This window comes from Dermacentor silvarum, chromosome 4 (assembly GCF_013339745.2).
Source record: "Dermacentor silvarum isolate Dsil-2018 chromosome 4, BIME_Dsil_1.4, whole genome shotgun sequence".
NCBI lineage: Eukaryota > Metazoa > Arthropoda > Arachnida > Ixodida > Ixodidae > Dermacentor > Dermacentor silvarum.
Window position 1 is genome coordinate 50,496,772 of NC_051157.2, and position 20,149 is coordinate 50,516,920.

The 20,149-nt window shown below is 46.4% G+C and overlaps 1 protein-coding gene across 1 annotated transcript in view; it reads left to right on the forward strand.

Annotated features, from left to right (window-relative positions):
• Nucleotides 1–20,149, forward strand: part of LOC119449996 (uncharacterized) — a 53,712-nt gene that overhangs the window by 12,317 nt on the left and 21,246 nt on the right. Inside the window, exons 11-16 of the mRNA XM_049665566.1 lie at nucleotides 730–1,019; nucleotides 5,354–5,477; nucleotides 9,860–9,967; nucleotides 10,088–10,195; nucleotides 15,741–15,838; nucleotides 17,906–18,068. Of these exons, the coding sequence (XP_049521523.1) occupies nucleotides 730–1,019; nucleotides 5,354–5,477; nucleotides 9,860–9,967; nucleotides 10,088–10,195; nucleotides 15,741–15,838; nucleotides 17,906–18,068 (891 nt within the window). The remainder of the gene's footprint in view (nucleotides 1–729; nucleotides 1,020–5,353; nucleotides 5,478–9,859; nucleotides 9,968–10,087; nucleotides 10,196–15,740; nucleotides 15,839–17,905; nucleotides 18,069–20,149) is intronic.

The window sequence follows — 20,149 nt, forward strand, 5'->3', positions numbered from 1 at the left end:
ACGGGTTGGCAAGTATGTACTGAGGTGAGCAGCTTTGTCTAGAGTGTGTGCCAGGGCTCTGCGGAGCAAGGCAGCACCATCTAGCGTTAGCCACTGGGTTCCAGTTACTGTATTTACTCGAATCTAATGTGCACTTTTTTTCCGATAAAACAGGTCCAAAAATTACGTGCACGTTAGAATTGAGTACGACCCTAAATCTGCGTTACCACATAGCCATCGGCATTTAATTAAAAAATGGCCGCCTCGTGTGCGTTTTGAGCCTAGCTGCCGTAGCTTCCTCCGTGTGCTGCAGCTGTGCGCTTGCTTGCCTGGCCACCTCGTTGCACGCATAAAACACGGTGGCACGGCGCTGCACTGGCCGCCGTGATAACGTCATATTAAAGCCATATACGCATGCAGTGCGGCTGTGGCGGCGGGAAGCGAACGCACAAGGTGGGAACTGGACAAGGAAGCGATGAGCAGCACCAGGCTCTTTTTGCAGCGCGTGCGCAGTGGACACCTAACTCGAACCCAGCAGCTAACGTTAGACGGCGCTGCCTTGTTCCGCAGAGGCCCGGCAGCGCGCTGTAGACAGGGCTGCTCAGCTATGTACTCATTTATGTAATGCATGGTCAGCCAGATTTATATGTATTTTGTTATATCTGGCAATTTAGTATATCTGTTTGTTTTATTGGTGGTTTGACTGTATCACCAAATCGAGGTCTGTGTTTGTCTCCTTTTTTGTATCAGTGTTGCCGGCTGCAGTGTCTGCTCGAGCGCAATTGTTATGAGGCCTGGTGCTCGTTGGATAGCTTGGGCACACCTCAGGGCCCGCCAGGTGTTGGTGGTGCATCGAGTCCCAGCAGCACGGGCACCATCACACCCAGCACGCCCCTGCCCTCTGCAGTGCCAACCTTTGGCTCGCAGGACAGTCGAGGCATGTCGGATTCACAGAGCACTGGCCACGGACAGCCGCGGCCGCCTCCATTGCTTCGAATTCCATCCTTCCAGTTTTCTTGCAGCATGGACACTGTTGGCAAGTGGCCCCATTTGCACTGTATTCTGAGCTATGCTCCATTTCATACTTAGTAGGCTATGCCGTGGAAGCTGCGCCATTAGCGTGGTGCTGTCGTCTCGGAGTCAGACTGAGGGTTGCTCTCTAGCCTACGCTGCCAGTGCGTCTCGAAAAGCTGGCCTACGCTACTGGGCATCACACAGAGGCTGAGCTGGCCCAAGTCATCCAGCTGAACTTTCTTGACGAGAGTTGCTTCCTTCGGGTTGAGCGCGAGGTCGAGAGGTTGGAGGAATGAAACATCGGGTTTATTCACAAAGCGGAAATAGAGCAAACTTATTTAAAGGCAAAGGCATAGTTGTACTGGCATGACTTACGAGCACAGCACAAGTTCCATCGTAGCACGCAGCCACATCGTTCTCGGAGCACTTCTAGATGGTGACAGAGCATGCTAAATAATTCTGTGAGAGCACCCGCCACACACAGAGGATGTCTCTTAAATACCATCCCTCTTCCCTAGATCACTCACTAGGGAAGTGGGTTATGTTCCTTCGGCCGATCTGCTGGTCATGTAGACATCACAAACCCCGCCTCCAAGGAGAAGGTCAACGCAAAGCACACACGTCGCCTTTAGGATGATAGTGGAAAGGGGGAAGCGAATACGCCATACTCATTGTCCCAGCGATGACCGGCAGAGATGAACAACCCAAGCCGCCAGAAGAAAGGCCGCTCCCCAAAATTTTCAACCACTTGACTGGTTTGATGGGTTGGCATTAGGCACAACACTTTGCTTTGGTAATTAGCAGCCTCTTGGATGTGGTTGGCTTGGGCAACTTGTTAAATACGCATGCACCCCTTCTTCGGCAATTAGCCCACACCTTGAATAACATGTGCCTCCAAAGACGGCTTCACAGTGATGTTACCGGCAAGTCGTTAAGGTAGAATATAAATGCGCCCTCTTGTAGGAATGCCGAATTTGACAGCATCTCAGTGTCCACGTTGACTCAGTGGAATGTCGTTTGACGTCGATACGACAATGTGGCCTCCGCTCTTTGGAGAATAGGCCAAACGTAATTGTGGTCATACAAACCTCGCTCCACATGTTTCAAAGTGCAGTTGTTTTTAACCTGCGACACTTTCTGCAGAATAACTACTTCACATATATTAACAACTTGTGGTTGTATCAAATGCAGTGAAACCTCATTACTACGAACACAACATTAACAAACTTTTCAGATATCCCTTGCTGACTGCTTATACTGTATTTTTCAGCCTATAACCTGCACCCCCAATTACAACAGCCGGAAAAGAAAAAAAAAATATTGTGCGTATAACCCGCAAAAATAAATGTAACGCTCAAATCTTTGTAAAAACAGTCCATTCACGAATGCACTACTCGTCCACATCGTATCTTCGGCCAGCGGCTCTGTTCCCCCCTACTTCGGCGGTGCTGATAAAGTTTGATTCACACGATGGACGTGATCGTAGCTAGCATTCACGTGACAGAGGATGACAGTGCAGCCAGAGCTGCCCTCGCATGAGCAATGGCGATTTCACCAGCGCCGCATGCACTCTTCGCTATACCAGTGGCTATACGCACCATAAAGAGGAGTAGAATGGATGGCCATGAAGGAGGGCACAAGGGAGCTTCAACACGCAGTGGTGGGCAGATGGTGAGATTTTCTAGGAGATAACGAAACCAAATGGCGGAGAACTTTGCCTCGGGGTGTGGCTACACCGCAGTGTGAGCTGCACTGCCATGAAGCTACACCTTCAAGTAAAATTTGTGTATAACCCGTTAACTTTTTCAGTTTTTGTCGGGGGTTATACATGCAAAAATATGGTAGTTTCAGTGTAAAAGATATTTCAGTACTACAAACTTCAGAATACCAAACTTTTAAGAATAACCATCGTTATTAGTTTCTGTGTCACATTAGCAATGTCTCAGTACTACAAATCAATGTTTCAAAATCTGGTGTTGTTAGATTTCTGTGTATCCTTCACGGCAGCCGGAACAGTAGGCTAGCAGACGACAAGGTACAGACAGCAGACGCCGTGGCGTATGGGTTCAGAAAACCTGACATGGCACCGGAGAAGAAAAACGCGGAAGGGGACTTATTCTTTTATTTATTTTTTTTCTGTTGCGGAAGAGACGACACATCAAGTATTACGAGCGCACGCTCCACCCAGAAAGGTGTCACCTAGAAACGGAGACGAATCTCATCCTTCTTTACACCTTCTTTCTGCGCATATCTCTTCTTTCTTTTGTACTTCCTCCTGTGGCTGTGCCAGCTACGCACGCGGAAAAATGTAACCTCCATGCTCACGGGGATGCCACGCGGTCGCACTTTCCAGACGGTGTGGTTTATATGTGCTTGCGTTTGGAATAGTTAACATGTCTGCCTCGAGTGAGACAGCTGCAGTGTCGACGGCAAGAAATGGGAAAAACAAACAAAGAGAAGCATTGCACTTTGGAGGCGACACGGAGCTTCCTCTTTGTCAGTGGTTTTCTCGGCATCAGTGTCTTTTGTGCGCCCGCCACTCTTACTATACTGTGCTTAGGTGGTGCATGGCAGCGAAATCTACAGAAAAAAGCAATAGCGCTGGCCGAGAGCCAACAGCAACATTTTTGTGAATAGCTCATCCTCAGTACTACTGATGTCGGTTGATGGTCGGAATGGTTAATTTTGGGGCTTTCACTATGACCTTTCAGAATAACGAACAATTTGCCACGGTCTCCGGAAGTTCATTATATCGAGATTTCACTGTATTGTATTATTTGAGAACCTTTGTGTTGCCATTGCACAACATAACATGTTTCAGTCATGAGCACAAGCGAAGGGCTGGGGCCGTTGGTCGTGGAAATGTGCCACTTTAATGGTGAATAAGTTGAAGATTTCATACATAAAAGTATGAGGCTTAATGTTATATTGAATTAGACAACACATACTTGCACCCCTCTTTCGTATGTGGTGCACTACTTTTTGGACACAGATTTGAGCAGTGAAAGGAGGCTCTCTAGCCTTTGTAGCGTTGCCTGCTATGTATGAAATGGTGCATAAGAGGGCCTGAGTGTAGCGCGCTCAACACGGGAGCTACACATGTGTGTGTGTTTTATTCTTTCATGCTTCAAGAAATAGTTTGCTTACACGAAAAGGAGGAGTTCCAGAATGCTAGCTGTTCAGCAACAACGAGAACGCACTGCACGAACAGCTGAAGTCGTAAAAGTGGGAACAAAAAAAGACAGCTCGTTCCACAAACACACAGGTCATTTGAACAGGGGATAAGGAGAAAGATTTCACTGACCTTGTGCACAAAGTACCTCCTGGCCAACACCTGCCTTTATGTGTTGGCATCTCGCAAACAGCTTCCCCAGCAGGAATACAAAAATAAAGAATTCCTTTGAGGGACACATGCAGCTGTCCTTGATTATAGCATGATGTACCAACAAATGCACACTAGTTATATGTTTAGTCTCCGGGGTCCCTTCACAATAGCTTAGTGGCTATGCTCTCAACTGAGAGTGGCAGTATTGAAAATAAATAAATAAAATAAATGAATAAAATAAATAAATAAATAAATAAATGCCATTGTGCTGCCGACCTCGAGATCACAGGTTGGATCCTCTCCGCGGCAGCCGCATTTCGATGGGCCGAAATGCAAAAATGGAAGTTTACTTACATTTAGGTGTGTTAAAAAATACTAGGTGGTCAGAATTATTCTGAAGGCACTATGGCGTGCCTCATAATCATTTTGTGATTTTGGCACGTCACACCCCAGAATTTAGTCAATTTAATTACTCTAATTAATTAGTCTCTGGGGCTGCATTTTGCAATGATTCCCTTACTTCTTTTGCTGTTAGCTCTTGAAACTCAACTTTCCTTGAGTTGTCGGTACAGCACATCACACCACTGAAACATGAAAGCCATCTGCATGTTTTGTTTTTGTGTAATATTTTTTTTATATAAAAGGTTAGTATGTCGTTTCTTAAAAAGATAAAGGACAAAAAGCCATTTCGAGAGCATGGCTTGCTTGTGACCAAACTACTGCACAAGATGTCACAACTCTTTGATATGTTGACGTTTGCACTGTTGTAGCTGCGTACACAATTTTGATGTAATGGTTGGAAGAATTATTCAATAAAATAATTGCTACAAAATTCAGCCCTTGGTTAGTTTGATCTTTTTGGTACAGTCATGAATTAAGAATGTTATGGAGCTTGCATCTATGTATATGCAACCCAAAGTGTGATTGCAGCCTCTGTGCTTTTGCAACAACCATTATGTCCGAATGCATTGGTTTTGTGAAAAGTGTCTGTGGGATGTTAATATACGTCTTTTTTCTTCATTTTCTTCCAGACAGTGACAGCATGTCAAACAAGGAAAGCAATCGGAAGTACGAGTTTCGACAGCAGGTGTTACGGGCGGAAGTGGTTATTATTGTGCTCACGGAAAGCTACCTGGAGTCCAAGGCTTCCCAACAGCAGGTCACTTATATTTACTCCCTTGTTTCAGTTAGAATGTCGCCTCAGTTTGCATGTGGTGCCTGCAACAGTTCCTGAGAGGGGCATGCACACATTGTGTGGTGTGAATGTAGTCCACATCGTGCAGCCATCTGATTGGTCCGACTAATGTGTAATGATATCTGGTGGATGGGCGTGTGCCTTGCGTCCACTGTGAGGCCACTTTCCGACAGAACCAGTTGGAAACTGGTTTTGTTGATGCTGCTGTTGGTATGACATGTTGCCGACCAATAATTCAGACACTGATAATTCAAGCAGCTTCGTGGCTCTGTCACTGGCCCTGAAGACCTAATGTACTATAACGGCTGAAATTTAGGACACCTTACAGCATGCTGTTCAATAATTTTGACATCATTTGCATGACGGCATACTAATTTGGCCACCAAATGTAGCAAGAAGAGCGATATTTTTGTTTTTGTAATTTTCCGGCATGCTTGTTGGCCACGTCAGCGCTTTCTGCAAGACAAAACTAGCGAAGCCTAATGGATCCATTACTCACCAGTTGTGTGCAAAGCATGAGACAAGCCTAGCTGCGAAGTCCATGGTTGGTGGTTTGTAGTGCAAGTTCTGCGCTTCCAGAATTTGTTTGTTTATATTTTAAGAGTAGTGACATGATATTTCCAACATTTCATTTTTTGCATTAAATGAAGGCCCGGGACCTCTTAACAAAAAAAAAAAAATACTGGCAAGTCTCAGGGCACCCTAAACAATTAATTATACTAGCTTTTCTACCTTTGTCCTCTCATTAGGTTAAATCGTAGTACCTTTCATTGTAACATACTTTATCCAATAGCGGCACCATCTGCTGCGACCATTTGAACTAGAGGAACTGTATTTTTTTTATCACTCTGACATTGGCCGAAGACTATGTGCATGGCTGGTTTGGTTGCGAAGGTATCCACAACTAATGATAGGCCCACAATATTACCTCTATGAGCTTTATATGATAATGCACGACCACATGTGCTCCAAAGACCCCAGAGTTTGTAAACAATTTGCTTAGTTGTTCCTAATTCTCCCTTTGTGCTTTTAATAAAGCATGCTTTATAATGTGCAGTGTAATGACAGAAACTTTCCATTGTTATGAATACCGGGATTTGAAAATTCTTTGTTAGAATGCTGTACATTATTCACAAGCGTATTAGAGAAATACACTTGAGGGGGCAGCCTGGTCCTAGGAGGGCAAAAATCTCGAAAGAAAATTAAATGTTTAAAACTTACATTTACTAAATATATAACTTTTTTTGCTCTAATCTGTAATATATCTTGCTTCACGGATCACTATTTCGGTCAAGTAATGACAAAATTAACTTCATAGACCCATGTCCCGCTTATCCCAAGTTATTTTTTTTGCAATTTTCTGACAAGTAATTTTTTTTTTTTTTAATCCTGCAATCTGCCAGTGTTGATATCTTGGCACCCATAGCAGACAGAACCAAATTATTTTGCAGTAGAAAGCTGCATGTATAGCCACGTTTACATGAATGCGACAGTAGTGCATCATGAGTAATGCGATGCTGCGCCAGTGCTTACATGCACTGCATCACCACAGGTGCGATGGTGCCACGGCACACAGTGTTGCACATCGGAGGCAAAGCAGCGCTTCCAGGCGCTTCCAGCGTCACGCCACGCCGCAGCTTGGCGAGCGCAGCACATCCACAGCAAATTGCACTTCCCATAATTGGTAATGCAATGCGATCGCGTTTATATGCGCTGCAAAGGTCGACTTACTCGTCTCAATCCACCCTTGTCTGGCACATTAATGTGCCACGCGTTCCTTGCGCATTAGCCCCGTTTACATGGATGCAATGCGCTAGAAAGTTGATGTGCCACTTGTTGCATTCATGTGAACGCGGCTTACGATAAGTCGATAATGCAAGCAGATTTTAAAGTTATAGCTTCAAAATTTTATTATTTTCTTCTATTTCATGATGCATTATTTCCACATTGCAAAAAGTGAACTTCAGTGTATTATACTGGCACTTATATTCGTCACTTTTTAAAAAACGCTTGCACTCATCACGTTTTGGGCTATAGATCCAGGTATTAAAATTAAAATTTTATTTTCCTACTTTCTCCCAATAGAGGCCTGAAAAAATAGTATGTTATTATTTTAATTAACTTGTGCAATAATTGACCTGCACAAAAAAACTTAATCATATTGGCAGGAAAAACTAATCAAGTACTATGCATAAATTCATCAAGATTGGGTGAAAAATAAGAAATTTCACTTTTAGAACCAGGCTGTCTCCTTAAACCTCGATACAATGAAGTCGGTAAAATCATCGATTTGCTTCGCTATATTGAAATCTTGTTATATTCAAATTTTGCCTTTTGTGCGAGTAAGTACTGTTGCTGATGGATCTTTCTTTACTTGCAAAGAGCTGTAAAATTTTCTTAATTATCGGGAAGCTGGAAACAGCAAACTTGTATGAGTAAAAAATTATTTTAACAGCGGGGCTGTTTAAGGTCGAGGTTGATCCCTACGGAGAGATGGTGTTTGCAGTTTCGAGTGAAGTGGAGAGAGTGAAATGAGGAGGGGAGATGTAGAGAGAGAAAGACAGACAGAAAACGATAGAAATGAAAACAAAAAAAAAACTTTCTTCGCGGGGCGGGATTTGAACCCGGGTACCCGCGGTCCAATGGCGAGTATCATAACCACTAGGCTATACACCCAGGCTTGCAGAACATGCATTTGTGGGAACCAAATGATTTCATTGTACCGATAATTGCAACACAACTTGCTATGGGCGAGAGAAAGAGAAAATGAGAGCGAGAGAAAGAAAGGGACAGAGAGAGAAAAAAAAAGAGAGAGAGGTGGGATTTTAACCCGGGTACTCACGGTCCGAAAGCGAGCGTCACACCCACTGCGCTATGCACCCGCGCTTGCAGACCTCCGCTGTTTCATCAGATTTCACAAGCGTGGAAGTGAGGGAGACAACTTTAATTAATGAATATCCTGCAACTTGATGGCCTGGGTCTAGGCTGTGCCGGGGGCAGCAGAGCGACCCTGTCTCTCGGTAGCTTCCAGGGCTTGCTGGATGGCCCAAAGTGGGTCCTGGAGATCTGAGCTGGTCAGTGCGGCATGGAACTGGCTTAAACTATTGTTGAATTTAAGAGTCTGCAACGAAAGATACGCTTTCATGCCGTGTCGATGATATCTTCATATCAGTGTTGCGAAGCGAAGCCAACCATACTTTGCTGTCCACTCTGCCCTTGCGGCTGATAGTGTCGCTTGCAGTTGGACGACAGTATCATGAAGAGTGTGGGCAGCGAGGCTTCGTCTGCCTTTCGCTTCAACGGCTCTCCGGAACATGAGATTACACAACTTACCAAACGCGCGGGAAGACAGCGCTGATGATATCATGCCACCTTGGCTTGCCCTGCTTTGCACATGCAACAGATCACCTCTAAAACAGGGTGCGCGGGATGCGAATACACTCAGTCACGCTGATAGCCATAGCAAAAGGAGACATGCACCGACCTGCTTTCCCCCTGCTCCCCTCATGCACGCTTGATTGCATTAGCGCGCAAGCTCGCTTCGCTTTCCCCCTTTCCCATTGCTCGCGCAGGAAGATGACGCTCATCAAACCACCATCCTTCTCGGCTCACCCTTGTAAGCTTGCACTTGCACCAAAAGCATACAGCGCATGGGGCGCAATAGGATCTTATCACACTTGGATTTTATACGGAACCTGACGCTGCTCCACTTCGGCGGTCACTCTCGGTCGCACAGTGTGTGATTTGAGGGACGCGTTCACAAGCAGCCACTTGTAGTTCAATCATTCGACCATCTGCATCCGCGGAAGTTTCCTTTTATTGTTTCGGTATTCCTTTGTGGCGGCAGTGAAATTTTGTTATATACTGAAATTGTGTGTAAACACACTTTGTTATATTGAGGTTTGAAATACATGGTGTTCTATGGACAAAAGGTAAAAGGTAAATCATTCGTTAAATTGAAAATTTTGTTATTTTGAAGTTCATTATATCGAGGTTTAAGTGCATTCAATATACATTATATTTAATCCGAGCCACTTTTGGCACTATTCGATTTGTATTCCATTCTGTCTCGAAAACTGCTAGGATTCACACAGCCCTAGTTATTACTGATGCAGAAAATTTGTGCAACACAAAGAAAATGCAATGCACAGAGGTAGGGAAGACATTGTGTTGCATTTTCTTTTTGTTGTGCTAATCTTCCTTATCAGCAATGCAAGACCAACTAGCTCAACAATTAATTCGTCTAATTATTAGACACACTGACCCATGTTCTGACTGATTTTCAGATTTGTACTTTTTTCTGACCAACAAACACACTGTATCTCATTCTCATTGTATTTTTGCAGGCGTGCTATTGTCTCTTACGAAAGAAAGTGGTGGTTGTGGGCTGCACCGAAAAGGAAGTGCCAGTTTCAATCCAGAAGCGCTTGCAATTTGCGACTATTGTGAACAAAGTGAGTCTGCTGATGAGATTTTTAACATTTCATCTAGCACCGAATTCTGCCTTGTTTGTGAAGCTGTTAAACTGGGAGAGCGTGCAATGCCTCATCTTCTGTCTATTGCTTTTCATTCAGCGGGAATCTGACGACTGGGAAGGCCAGTTGCTTGAGAGGATTACCAGACTCTTGAAGCAACCTGAAAAACCAGTTTTTGATGCAAGTTTGGAAGAAACGACGTATTTGGTATGCTTCCATTGTGATTGCTTCATTTCTGTAGGAAAGATGTTCCTAAATTTTGGGTTTGCCGCAGAAAGTTTCCACAGACTTATGTTTTGTTGCACAAGTGTCGTATTTACAGTCGCCGACCGTTTTATTCGGACTCGACGGGAACCGCGAAAAAATCCGAATAATCGAGAGTCCGAAAAAAAGGATTCGCCAGAAAAAAGTACCTTTATGGTCCCAGTGGACGGAAAAAATTGTCAATGCGCGACTGTACAGATGCACGCTTACACGCGATCAGGTCAGCCTTATTTCCGACAGTGTCTGGCTATCGCTATAGACAGAGTCTTGTAATTGCCGCGTCTTGTCGGCGCAGATGGCACGGGAGGCGTCGGAGCCATTTCGCACTACGCGACAACTGGACGAGAACGAACAAGCGAATCAGGCCTAACACACTAAGCCATGGGTTCTCAAAGTGGGTTCCGCGGAACCTACGGGTTCCGCAGGCCCCTGCTCGGTGTTTCGCGAGCCGCTGATAAATTTTCCCTGGTCCCGCCCTCGACAAGTGTCTAAAACGACAAACACAAGGTGCGCTTGATCGAAAGAACCTCCATTACCCATGCCTGAGTGTCAAAAAGCACATCACAGTGCGTAACAGCAACGTGCGAACTGCGCAATAAATACGCAAGCAGCTTGTAGCCACCCAACCTCTCAGAACGGGCAGCGAGCGCGCCTAAGCTTTCGCACTTGAATCTCGGAGGCCGTAGCTTACCACCATGCGCCTTTCTCCTATTTGTAGAAAGGGTAGGTGCAGATAGCGTGCGCACTGACCTATACGTTGGAGGGGAAAAAAAAAAAAAAACCGCGGAGCATCGCAAATGCGCGCCGCAGGAGAGCAAGAACGGCGTAGCGTCTAACCGAAACGAAGCGGCGCAGTCCGCATCGCCGTGGTCCTCAGCGGCAATCGTACGCGGCACGAGACTGACAGCAACGCCGAAGCGCTTCGTGCCTAATTGTGCCTTTAAAGCCTTTATTCTTGCGTTTATCGCCGCGAGTAACACCGCGTTGGTGGCTAGCCGCGTGCCTCTGTAAGTGCGTAGTCGCTATCTCTGATCGCGTCTATAACCACGGCTAGCCGCGTGCCTCTGTAAGTGCGTAGTCGCTATCTCTGATCGCGTCGATAACCACCGCAGTTTCGTCCGCAGCGGTTGCGGCAAATAGTAGTTTCGTTTTCACTCGATGCGCGCATCGGCTGCGTGCCTTCACAACTGTGTAGTCGCCTCCCATGGCAGCGTCGATAGCGACCGCAGTTTCATCCACACTTCTTGCAGCGAAAGGTAGTTTCGTTTTGACTAGGTGCGTGCGTCAGCCGCCTGCCTTCTGAACCGCAAGGTCGCCGTCCATGATTGCGTCGATAGCAGCCGCGGTTTTGTCCGCAGTGGTTGCGGCAAGCAGTACTTTCGCTTTGACTCAGTGCAAAGCTGTCGAAGATAAAAAGCACCGGCTACATCGCGATGGACGGACAATTTGTTGGCCAGCAGCTGAGTGGCGAAAAAATAATCGGGATGTGCGCCCGTTGTTGCAAAGCGTGTCTCAGATGAAAACGCGCGCCGTGAAGGATGTCGCGAGGCCTTCGCCGCTGCTAGCGCTAATCAGTCATATTCGGTTAATTCGGGAGGGCGGGGGGGGGGTTCCTTGGCACTTTATGGAGCTTAGCAGGGTTCCCTGGGATGAACGTACTTGAGAACCCCTGCACTAAGCAAAAGAGCGAGACTTGAAAGGTAGCTGTTAACAAGGCCTAGGTCACGTAACAACTGACAACGCAAAGGCCGAGCACACTGGCTTGGCTTGGCCTGGCCTGCTGTTTGGCCACGGTATACAGTCAATGGATACTGGACTGGCTAAATCCGAAACACGACAACCAATAGGTGCAGCCAATAAAAGTATAGCCTTCGAGATTGGCAACTGACACTTGTAGGTGCTGCGTGGATTTAGACACCAGCAATCCAACCATAGCAAGCGCGCCCTTTCAGTGCTGGCAACCTAGCAAAATGTAAACATCGCGGCCAGCTTGTGACCGTATCGTGGCGTTCGACGTCGCATCTGACCAGGCCGCCGGAGTCCGAAAAATCGAACGGCGCGCGGTAGAGCGTCCGAACTATCGGTTGTGGTTATACATTACTTCAATGGGACGAGTGGCGGTGCCGCGAAGGTGTCCGAATAAACGAGCATGTCCGAATTTTCAGCGTCCGAATAAACGGTCGGCGACTGTATGTGCATTTCGTGCCTCCCACCCGTTCAAGCTCCTTTTCATGCTCCTTTTCAGAGCATCACTCTGGCATAACATTGGATATTGGTAGTATTGCTTAGGCTTGTGCAAATATTCAGTGTTTTTGATATTATCGAAAATTATGCTATTCGATATTCGCCTAGTCTCAAATTTCAGAATTCATAGTTTTCGAAGTATTTGAAACGAATTAATATAAATTTTAAACGTGTAATCGACAATTTCATTTTCGGTGATCAAGAGTCACTGCCATAACATGGCTCATAACCAAGACAAGCCAAAGACAAGAATTCATTTACAGTCGTCGACTGACTGCTTAATTATTTGAATATTGGTCTGACGGCACCACCACCTTCTCTCTTAAACCAGTGTATGACGGCGACCGAAGTTCTGAACGTCTAAAGTTGACCGTCTCAATTTTTGAGACATGACCTGCGTGCATGATCTCAGGCCTCATTGCTAGTGAAAGCTATTGGTTATGAACATATTAGTGGCAAACTTCACAGGACATCATGCTGCCACATCACTTGCTGGTGAATTTTTGTGATTGCCACATTGCCTGGGGCACACGGCCTGACTGGAGCTGTTTTATCAGACGTTGGCAACCAAAGTTTGGTGCTGGATCAACAAAGATGCTTCGACAGTTGTCGTACGGCACTCTGAAAGCCGAGAAGTTGCCTCTATAATATTAATGAGAGTACAGGTAGCTGATTGGCGACTTTGTTCATGGCCACCTTGTTTACAACATGGCACATAGGGATCATGCCTGAAACTCAAGAACATCGTAGATTGCCTGAAATTTCAGACGCCATTATCTACGTTGTTTCTATAGAGCACATAGCAGTAAAGTCAGGTATTGTGAATAATCCAGCAGGTTAAACATATCTGACAATTGAAAAATGGCTGATGCCTGTGCAGCATTTGCATGTTGTTGGGGTCTTGTACTTCACAGCAATACAGGTTATGGCTTAACGAGCTAAAGGGCTATGTTGGCCATCGCCTCACGTAATCTTGCGCACCATTGCACGCCCACGCTCAGCCTGCAAAGACCACCAGGCACCGGGCACAATACACAGAGTATTGTCCTAAGTTAACGAAAACAAGTTTGTTTGCCTCTGGTGATACCAAACACTGCATAAACGCACGGTCCCAGGGTGGCGTCGGAAGCAAAGAGGCTCCTGCGTGCGCCAAGGGCTAAAATACAGAAAGGCACCACTAGCTTGTCACTGTGGGAGGATGGCTCTCTCTGACACGCCGCCAAAGGAAAGTGTTCCCGTGGCTATGCTGCATACTCTCGCGATGACCAGTGGGCCTGCTTGTGAGAGCAAGGGAAATCTCCGTTGGCTTGGGCCTTCGATAAGTGTGGCTTGGTGTAGTGGGACCACGCACGAGCACTAGGCAGTGCTCTTTGGCTTAGCGTTCAGAAAAGGAGCAACACAAGGTACTTGCTTGCCGTAGGTGCAAGGCACCGCAGACGAGCTCAAGTCTGAGCAACGCCCAAACAAAGGGGCCAGTGGACGAGAGGAAAGACATATACATACAGGTCTCTCTTGAGCCCGCTCTGCCGGTTGCACCACCGCTGCAAACCAGTCCGTGTAAAAAAATGCCACCCCTGACAACCGTTGCTTGTGGAAAGCGAGAGGCATAGAGATGACAGAATAGGCGAATGCCAGCTTAAATGCACTGAGACGCACCTTATCTCCACAATGCAGAGATGCTGTCCCAGAGAGTTCTTTGCTCTCGCTCTGCCCGCTGTGCTGGTTTCCCGCTGGGGCCCACAGTGCGAAGCGCCACTATTGGAGACGTTCTGTGTAAAAACTCACCCCCGACAAACCGTCGCAAGTGAAAACGACGAGGCGCAGGGATGATGGCAGAATAGGCAAATGCCCGCATGAAGGTGACGGGTTGTGTCTAAATCTCCACAACATATTAATATACTGAGGTGATAGATGTTTTGAGGATAGGGAAATGAAATACGAAGTATTGTTACTGTGATTATTATGTCATCTCATGTTGCACACAGCCAATGCACTTAGGGGCTTAAAAAATGGACCTAATACGCACAGTTGCCTCTATACCATCAATTCATTTTATCTATCATTCCTGCATACTTTCTTCCTACCATGGAAGAAGAAAAGAAACTAGGAGGTTGTGTCACGTGACAAAATTTGAAGCCAGAGGAAGTTCACATCCCACCACCATGTTCGACATGTGCTCCTCTGAAAAGGCAATGGGAGCGATAGCAACGTGTGTCTGCCACGTTCACATTTACAACGAAGAAGGTAAATGTATATGTCACAAGAAACACCCGAAGTTGCACAAACTATCGAGAAAAAATATGCACAGAGTAGTTGGCAGAGCACCCAAAGAAGCACACACCTATTAAAACTTACCAGGAACCAAACATACTCTATAAATATGTTCATCAAATGAAGTCATCGTCTTTGCTGCTGGAACGTGCGAGTTGCATATCACGACTGAATAATTATTCAAGTTTCGCTCGCTGCTACAGAAACACGGATGCATTTAATTTGTTGGCTTCGCCATGAGCCATCCGCTCGTGGAATTCCCTCCCTGACAGCATGGTCGAGCAAACGGACAGAGATAAATTTAGGCAACTTCTGAACCTGCAGTTTCTGCCCTAAAATTGTGTTATTCTGTAGGCCATGTTCTGTATATCTGTCTAACGTCACACTGATTATTTTTATCTTTCATGCTTTAAACTACACTATTTCTTACACAATGTTTGATTATGTGCGCCAGCAATGTGCGTGGTAAAATTATTGATGTTTGTATGCTACCGCACCTTCATTTGTAACCCTGTTTGTAATGATGATTTCTACTTTGCGGTTCTCGTGTCTTGGTATTCATGTGTACAACTGTCTTGCAGTGATGCCCCCTTGCTCAATGCTCCTCATGGGGCCTGTAAGGTATACTGAAATAAATAAATAAATAAATAAATAAATAAATAAATAAATAAATAAATAAATAAATAAATAAATAAATAAATAAATACCGGGCTGCGTCTGCCAAGCACAGCCAAGACTCGAAGGTCACGTCTTGGGTCGACTTTTGGAGGCACAGGGGACGGCTTCAGAGAGAGTTGGCTTTCGAAAGCTAGTTGCATGACGTCATGCTTCCTCCTGATTCCTTCATCGCTGCTGCTTACTGCGCATGAGTGTACTAATAAGTTGGGTATCCAACCTCCTGCTGCAAAATGCTTTATCCTGAGAAGACAGCATTATGTCACTCGAGATGCCTTAACTATGTTTGTTGTTGCAGGAGAAGAAGCTACTGGCAGAGCTACCACAGTCAGACTACAGAGTCTACGTCACTGGTGGAACACATGTATCGAGCAAACGTTCTGAGAGCATCTGCTGGTTGGTTATTTGTTATATCTTCATAGCATAAATTGGTGTATAGTGTGTCTGCAATTTTCAGTCAAAGTCTGCTCAAAAGTGTTACTTGCCTGCAGCAGTCTTCTGCTGGTTCTTTTTCAACTTGGCAGACAGAGCCTGCTGAATGCAGTGTGTGAATTGTAATATCACTGTTGAAATTGTGGCATGTTAATTGTATACTTGAGAAGATTGTAAATGTTAGCTGTATACTCGCCGAACCCTTTCTTGGGAAAATGATAATACTACATCTATGCGGTGCTTGTTGCTTTTATTAGACAGGGGTTATCAAGGGCCCTGCAACACGCCAGCTAAAGCTTGTTGAGTGGCACCAATGGCATCGCCGCAATGCGGCAATTTTGTGTACTTCATAGACGGGACGTGGCAAAAGAGAGTTAAAAATGTCATGCGAGATTTACGTTTGCACGGTATTGCGAGTACTGCGAAAAAAGGTACGGCATTACATTTTACAACCATTTTATGTATCTGAGAACCACACTCGAGGTGTTGCAACCATGGGAATAACACATCACATGCCAAGCGCTTTGGCGTGTCGACAGCTGTCTCGCGGAAGTTGTTGCAGCTATAAAAGGGACGCCATGGGTTCCGAAATTAGACTGCATGGCACCCAATCGCGAAGGTCATGGGAACATCATAGAACGCCATCGACAGGCTGAGCAGGTTTGGCAACCATAGCACACCGACTTCCGCTATTGCCCTGTTGCTATTGGTTAGCACCATGCGACATCGTGGGAGAGTGAAATGTGCACCTTAAAGCTGCGAACATTTGAGTGGAGGTTAGCTCTCATTTTGCTTGTAATTTGAATTATTTTCTTTGACTGATAACTTAGGAGGTGTGTGTGGGTCAAATTTCATAATTTGTTTTGCTCTGTGTTTTATAACATGCTTAGAATAGATCTAAAGCAAATATAGTGACCCGAAAACAGCTTTAAGGGCCCCTTTAAGTGCTCTGTTGCGCCAAGATGTTGCACTTTCGTGTACTTTGAACACCATCAGAGCAGTCCAAGCACAATGATGAACCTTGCTATCGCTTGTAAATGCTTTGGGCCTTCAAGCGAAACACTCAGTTTCTCTTTTTATTGTGTGCATTTGGAGCCTTTATGACAAGCAAAATAAAAAAAGAAACGTTGCCTGACAATGATTTCATCATTTGCATGTTTTATTTCACGTGCAGATGTTAGGCAAATGGGCTTAAACTTTGTGGGAAGCCAGAACATGTTATGTAGGTATCGATGAGAGTCTTCAAATCTCTTTCGTATGATTAGCATGCACATAGTTATGAGCACCAGGCCCGAAGCTGGCTAGCGGAGCATGGTGGAGATCGCTCTAACAGCCAACACTGTACTTAGTGTCTGTTTTCAAAGAGTTCTGCTAAGACTTTCTAGGAATTTTTCTTTTTTTTCCCTTTTATGAGCCTTTCACACCAACTTTGATGCTGCACACACTGTTGTCTCGCAACTCTGATTGTTTTGTACTTTTATTGTTTATGGTTCCTAAAAGCCATGTACTAGTAGTATTTTCTTTTAGGGTTAGTGAACACTTTTCACATAAACTGTGGCACAAAGGTCAGTACAGCCTCTTAGGCTTTATCAATTAAAGGGTCAAGTATTACTAACAGGGGAAATTGTATTGTGTTGTAATGGTTTTTGAAATGTGCCACAAAGTACATTTGTACTTCATATAGTTTGGTCCCACACTGGGCAAGCAACTTTTTTAGGGAAAACTAGTGGAATGCAAGTGCATTTCGCCACAGGTGGATTTTTCCAGAACTTATAGAGGGACACCAAGGAGGAATAAGCTGGACTGGAAAATTACATTTCTGGAGTACCAGAAATGTCAGTCTCACTGTAGGCAGATTACTGGTAAGCCAGAAATGCATTACAAAAGCCTATGCATTACATATGTGCCAGGCTCTAAATAGCTTAAGTGTACGACACAAACACACTTTGCAGTTCAATACTGTGCTATACTCAGAGTCTGTTTTGTTGTCGTAATGAGTTAAAAGGTGTACTCCTGGTATTTTCTGTGCAGTGCCATTGGACAGGAACTTGCCTCGTTAAAGTTTGTCAGCCTCTGCACCAGTGGCTTTTTCGGTGTTGAAGAACAAGTGGCAAGGAGCTTCTGTGAAGAACGCTCCTTGACTGAGAAACCTTTTCATAGGGTCTTTCACATAGTGCCCGAGAAGGACAAGAAGGTGAGTGTGTGGTCCTCTTTGCAAATTTGTTTCTTGTACTGGACAAATCTGTTGCTTGCCTAACATGGTGAAATGCACCTGCGTTGCTAGCTAAGTCATGCATATTAAAATTACAAAGGCTAACATTAAAACTGTTACTATTACTTATGGGGTTTTACGTGCCAAAACCACAATCTGATTCTGAGGCACGCCGTAGTGGGGGACTCCGGAAATTTGGACCACCTGGGGTTCTTTAACGTGCACCTAAATTTAAGTACACTGGTGTTTTCGCATTTCACCCCCATCGAAATGCGGCCGCCGTGGCCGGGATTCAATCCCGCGACCTCATGCTCAGCAGCCCAACACCGTAGCCACTGAGCAACCATGGCGGGTAAAACTGTTACTATATGTAGTGGCTAATGCAATTCCCCCAGACTCACACGGGTGCATGTGTCATGTCATGACCAGCTGGCAGACTTGCTCTGTGTGCGAGTGAGAAATCTGAAAGTCAGACTATCAGACCACAGGGGCGATTCAGCTTAAAAAGCTATTAAGTACTTTTTTTTTTAAATTGTGAAATGCATTTCGAAAAGCTTTGTTCTTACGGGTAATATGCATTATATTCCGTGCAACTGCTCCAGCTTGTGACGCACAAGGGCCGGGGCAAGCGAGCCCAAGACACGCGATGAGGAGCCACGGTTCTCGGAGGCCACGCGCGGGATCAACAGTAGTTGACGGAGCGGATTAGAGGTGGCGCGAGTGCGGGGAAGACAGCGGTGAGAGTGAGTGTGTGCGGGGGACAGAGAGGTGAATGGGGGAACGTGAGTGGTGTGGTGCGTTGGGTTGGAGTGGATAATAAAGGATAAGTTCGGGACGAACGTGTGGCGTGTTGTCGATCGTGACAAGTGGGGCTCGTCCGGGATCGACGTGGACATGGAGGCAGTGAATGTGCCCGAAGAATTAGTACAGCATATGCTGGGACAGACGAACGGATCGGCCATGGATCGTGAGCAAGTTGCGGCAGCTGTGCGACAAAGACTCATGGCGGCCGAGGCCTCACCTCCGAGAACCACGACCACGGCGGCGGCGGTTCAACCGGCGAGCGAATGCGCTCCGCGCTCCACGGGAGACTCCAAAGTATAAGGGATTCAACGACCCGCAGTCCCCCGAGGAATTTTTAGACCGGCTGGAGACCTTTTGTTTGGTCAGCGGTGTCGCCGCCGACAGAAGGCTTACCCACATTGTGCCCGCTGCGCTGGAAGGAAGCGCGAAGTTGTGGTGGCGATTCGTGAGCGCGTTTGCGTCGTGGGAGGAGTTCACTGCCGCATTTATTGCGGAGTTCTCCTCCATGGACGCGAAGCGCCGCTTGAAGCAAGAGCTGGAGCTGGCTACGCAACATCCGCAAGAAAATTTAAAAGAATTTATTTATACAATTGCGGCCTACTACGACCGGATTGGCGGCGAAGTTCCCGAGTCAGAAAAAGTTGACCGCGTGCTGCGGCAGATGCACCCGCAGCTCCAGGATTTGGTGGAAGGAAGGCAGTTCTCCAGTCTCGCGGAGTTGGCGAAGGCTGCTGACGGCCTCATGGAGCGTTTCTGGAGGCGCCTGCAGTACAAGCCACCACCACCACCGACTGACCAAGTCGCGAGGGACTTGGCCTTCCAGTCGACTATAAACGTGGCCGGCCTGTCGGGAACACAACCCGGAGGGTTGATCACAGCGGCTGCCGCGCCGTTCCAGTATCCGCCAGCGGCATCCCCCTGGCCGTTGCACCCCGCGGCGATACAGCCCTCCTACCACCGAGACCAATTGCGCGGGTTGGCTGCATTCACCACAAGGACGGCACATTTCTCAGCGCCGTCACAGCCGCAACGGTACCAACCGCTTGACCCCGGAGGATTTACCTGCCATCGCTGTGGAGGCGTCGGCCACATAGCTCGCGAGTGCCCTACAGGTCGACGTGGCGTCCCGCCCCGCTGCTACCAATGCAACGGGATCGGGCATATCCGCTCTCATTGTGCGGGAAACGGGAGACGGTAGGTGCTACACCGGCAAGCACCTACGAGACTGCGCTGCAAGTAGCGGCCTTGGCCGGCAACAA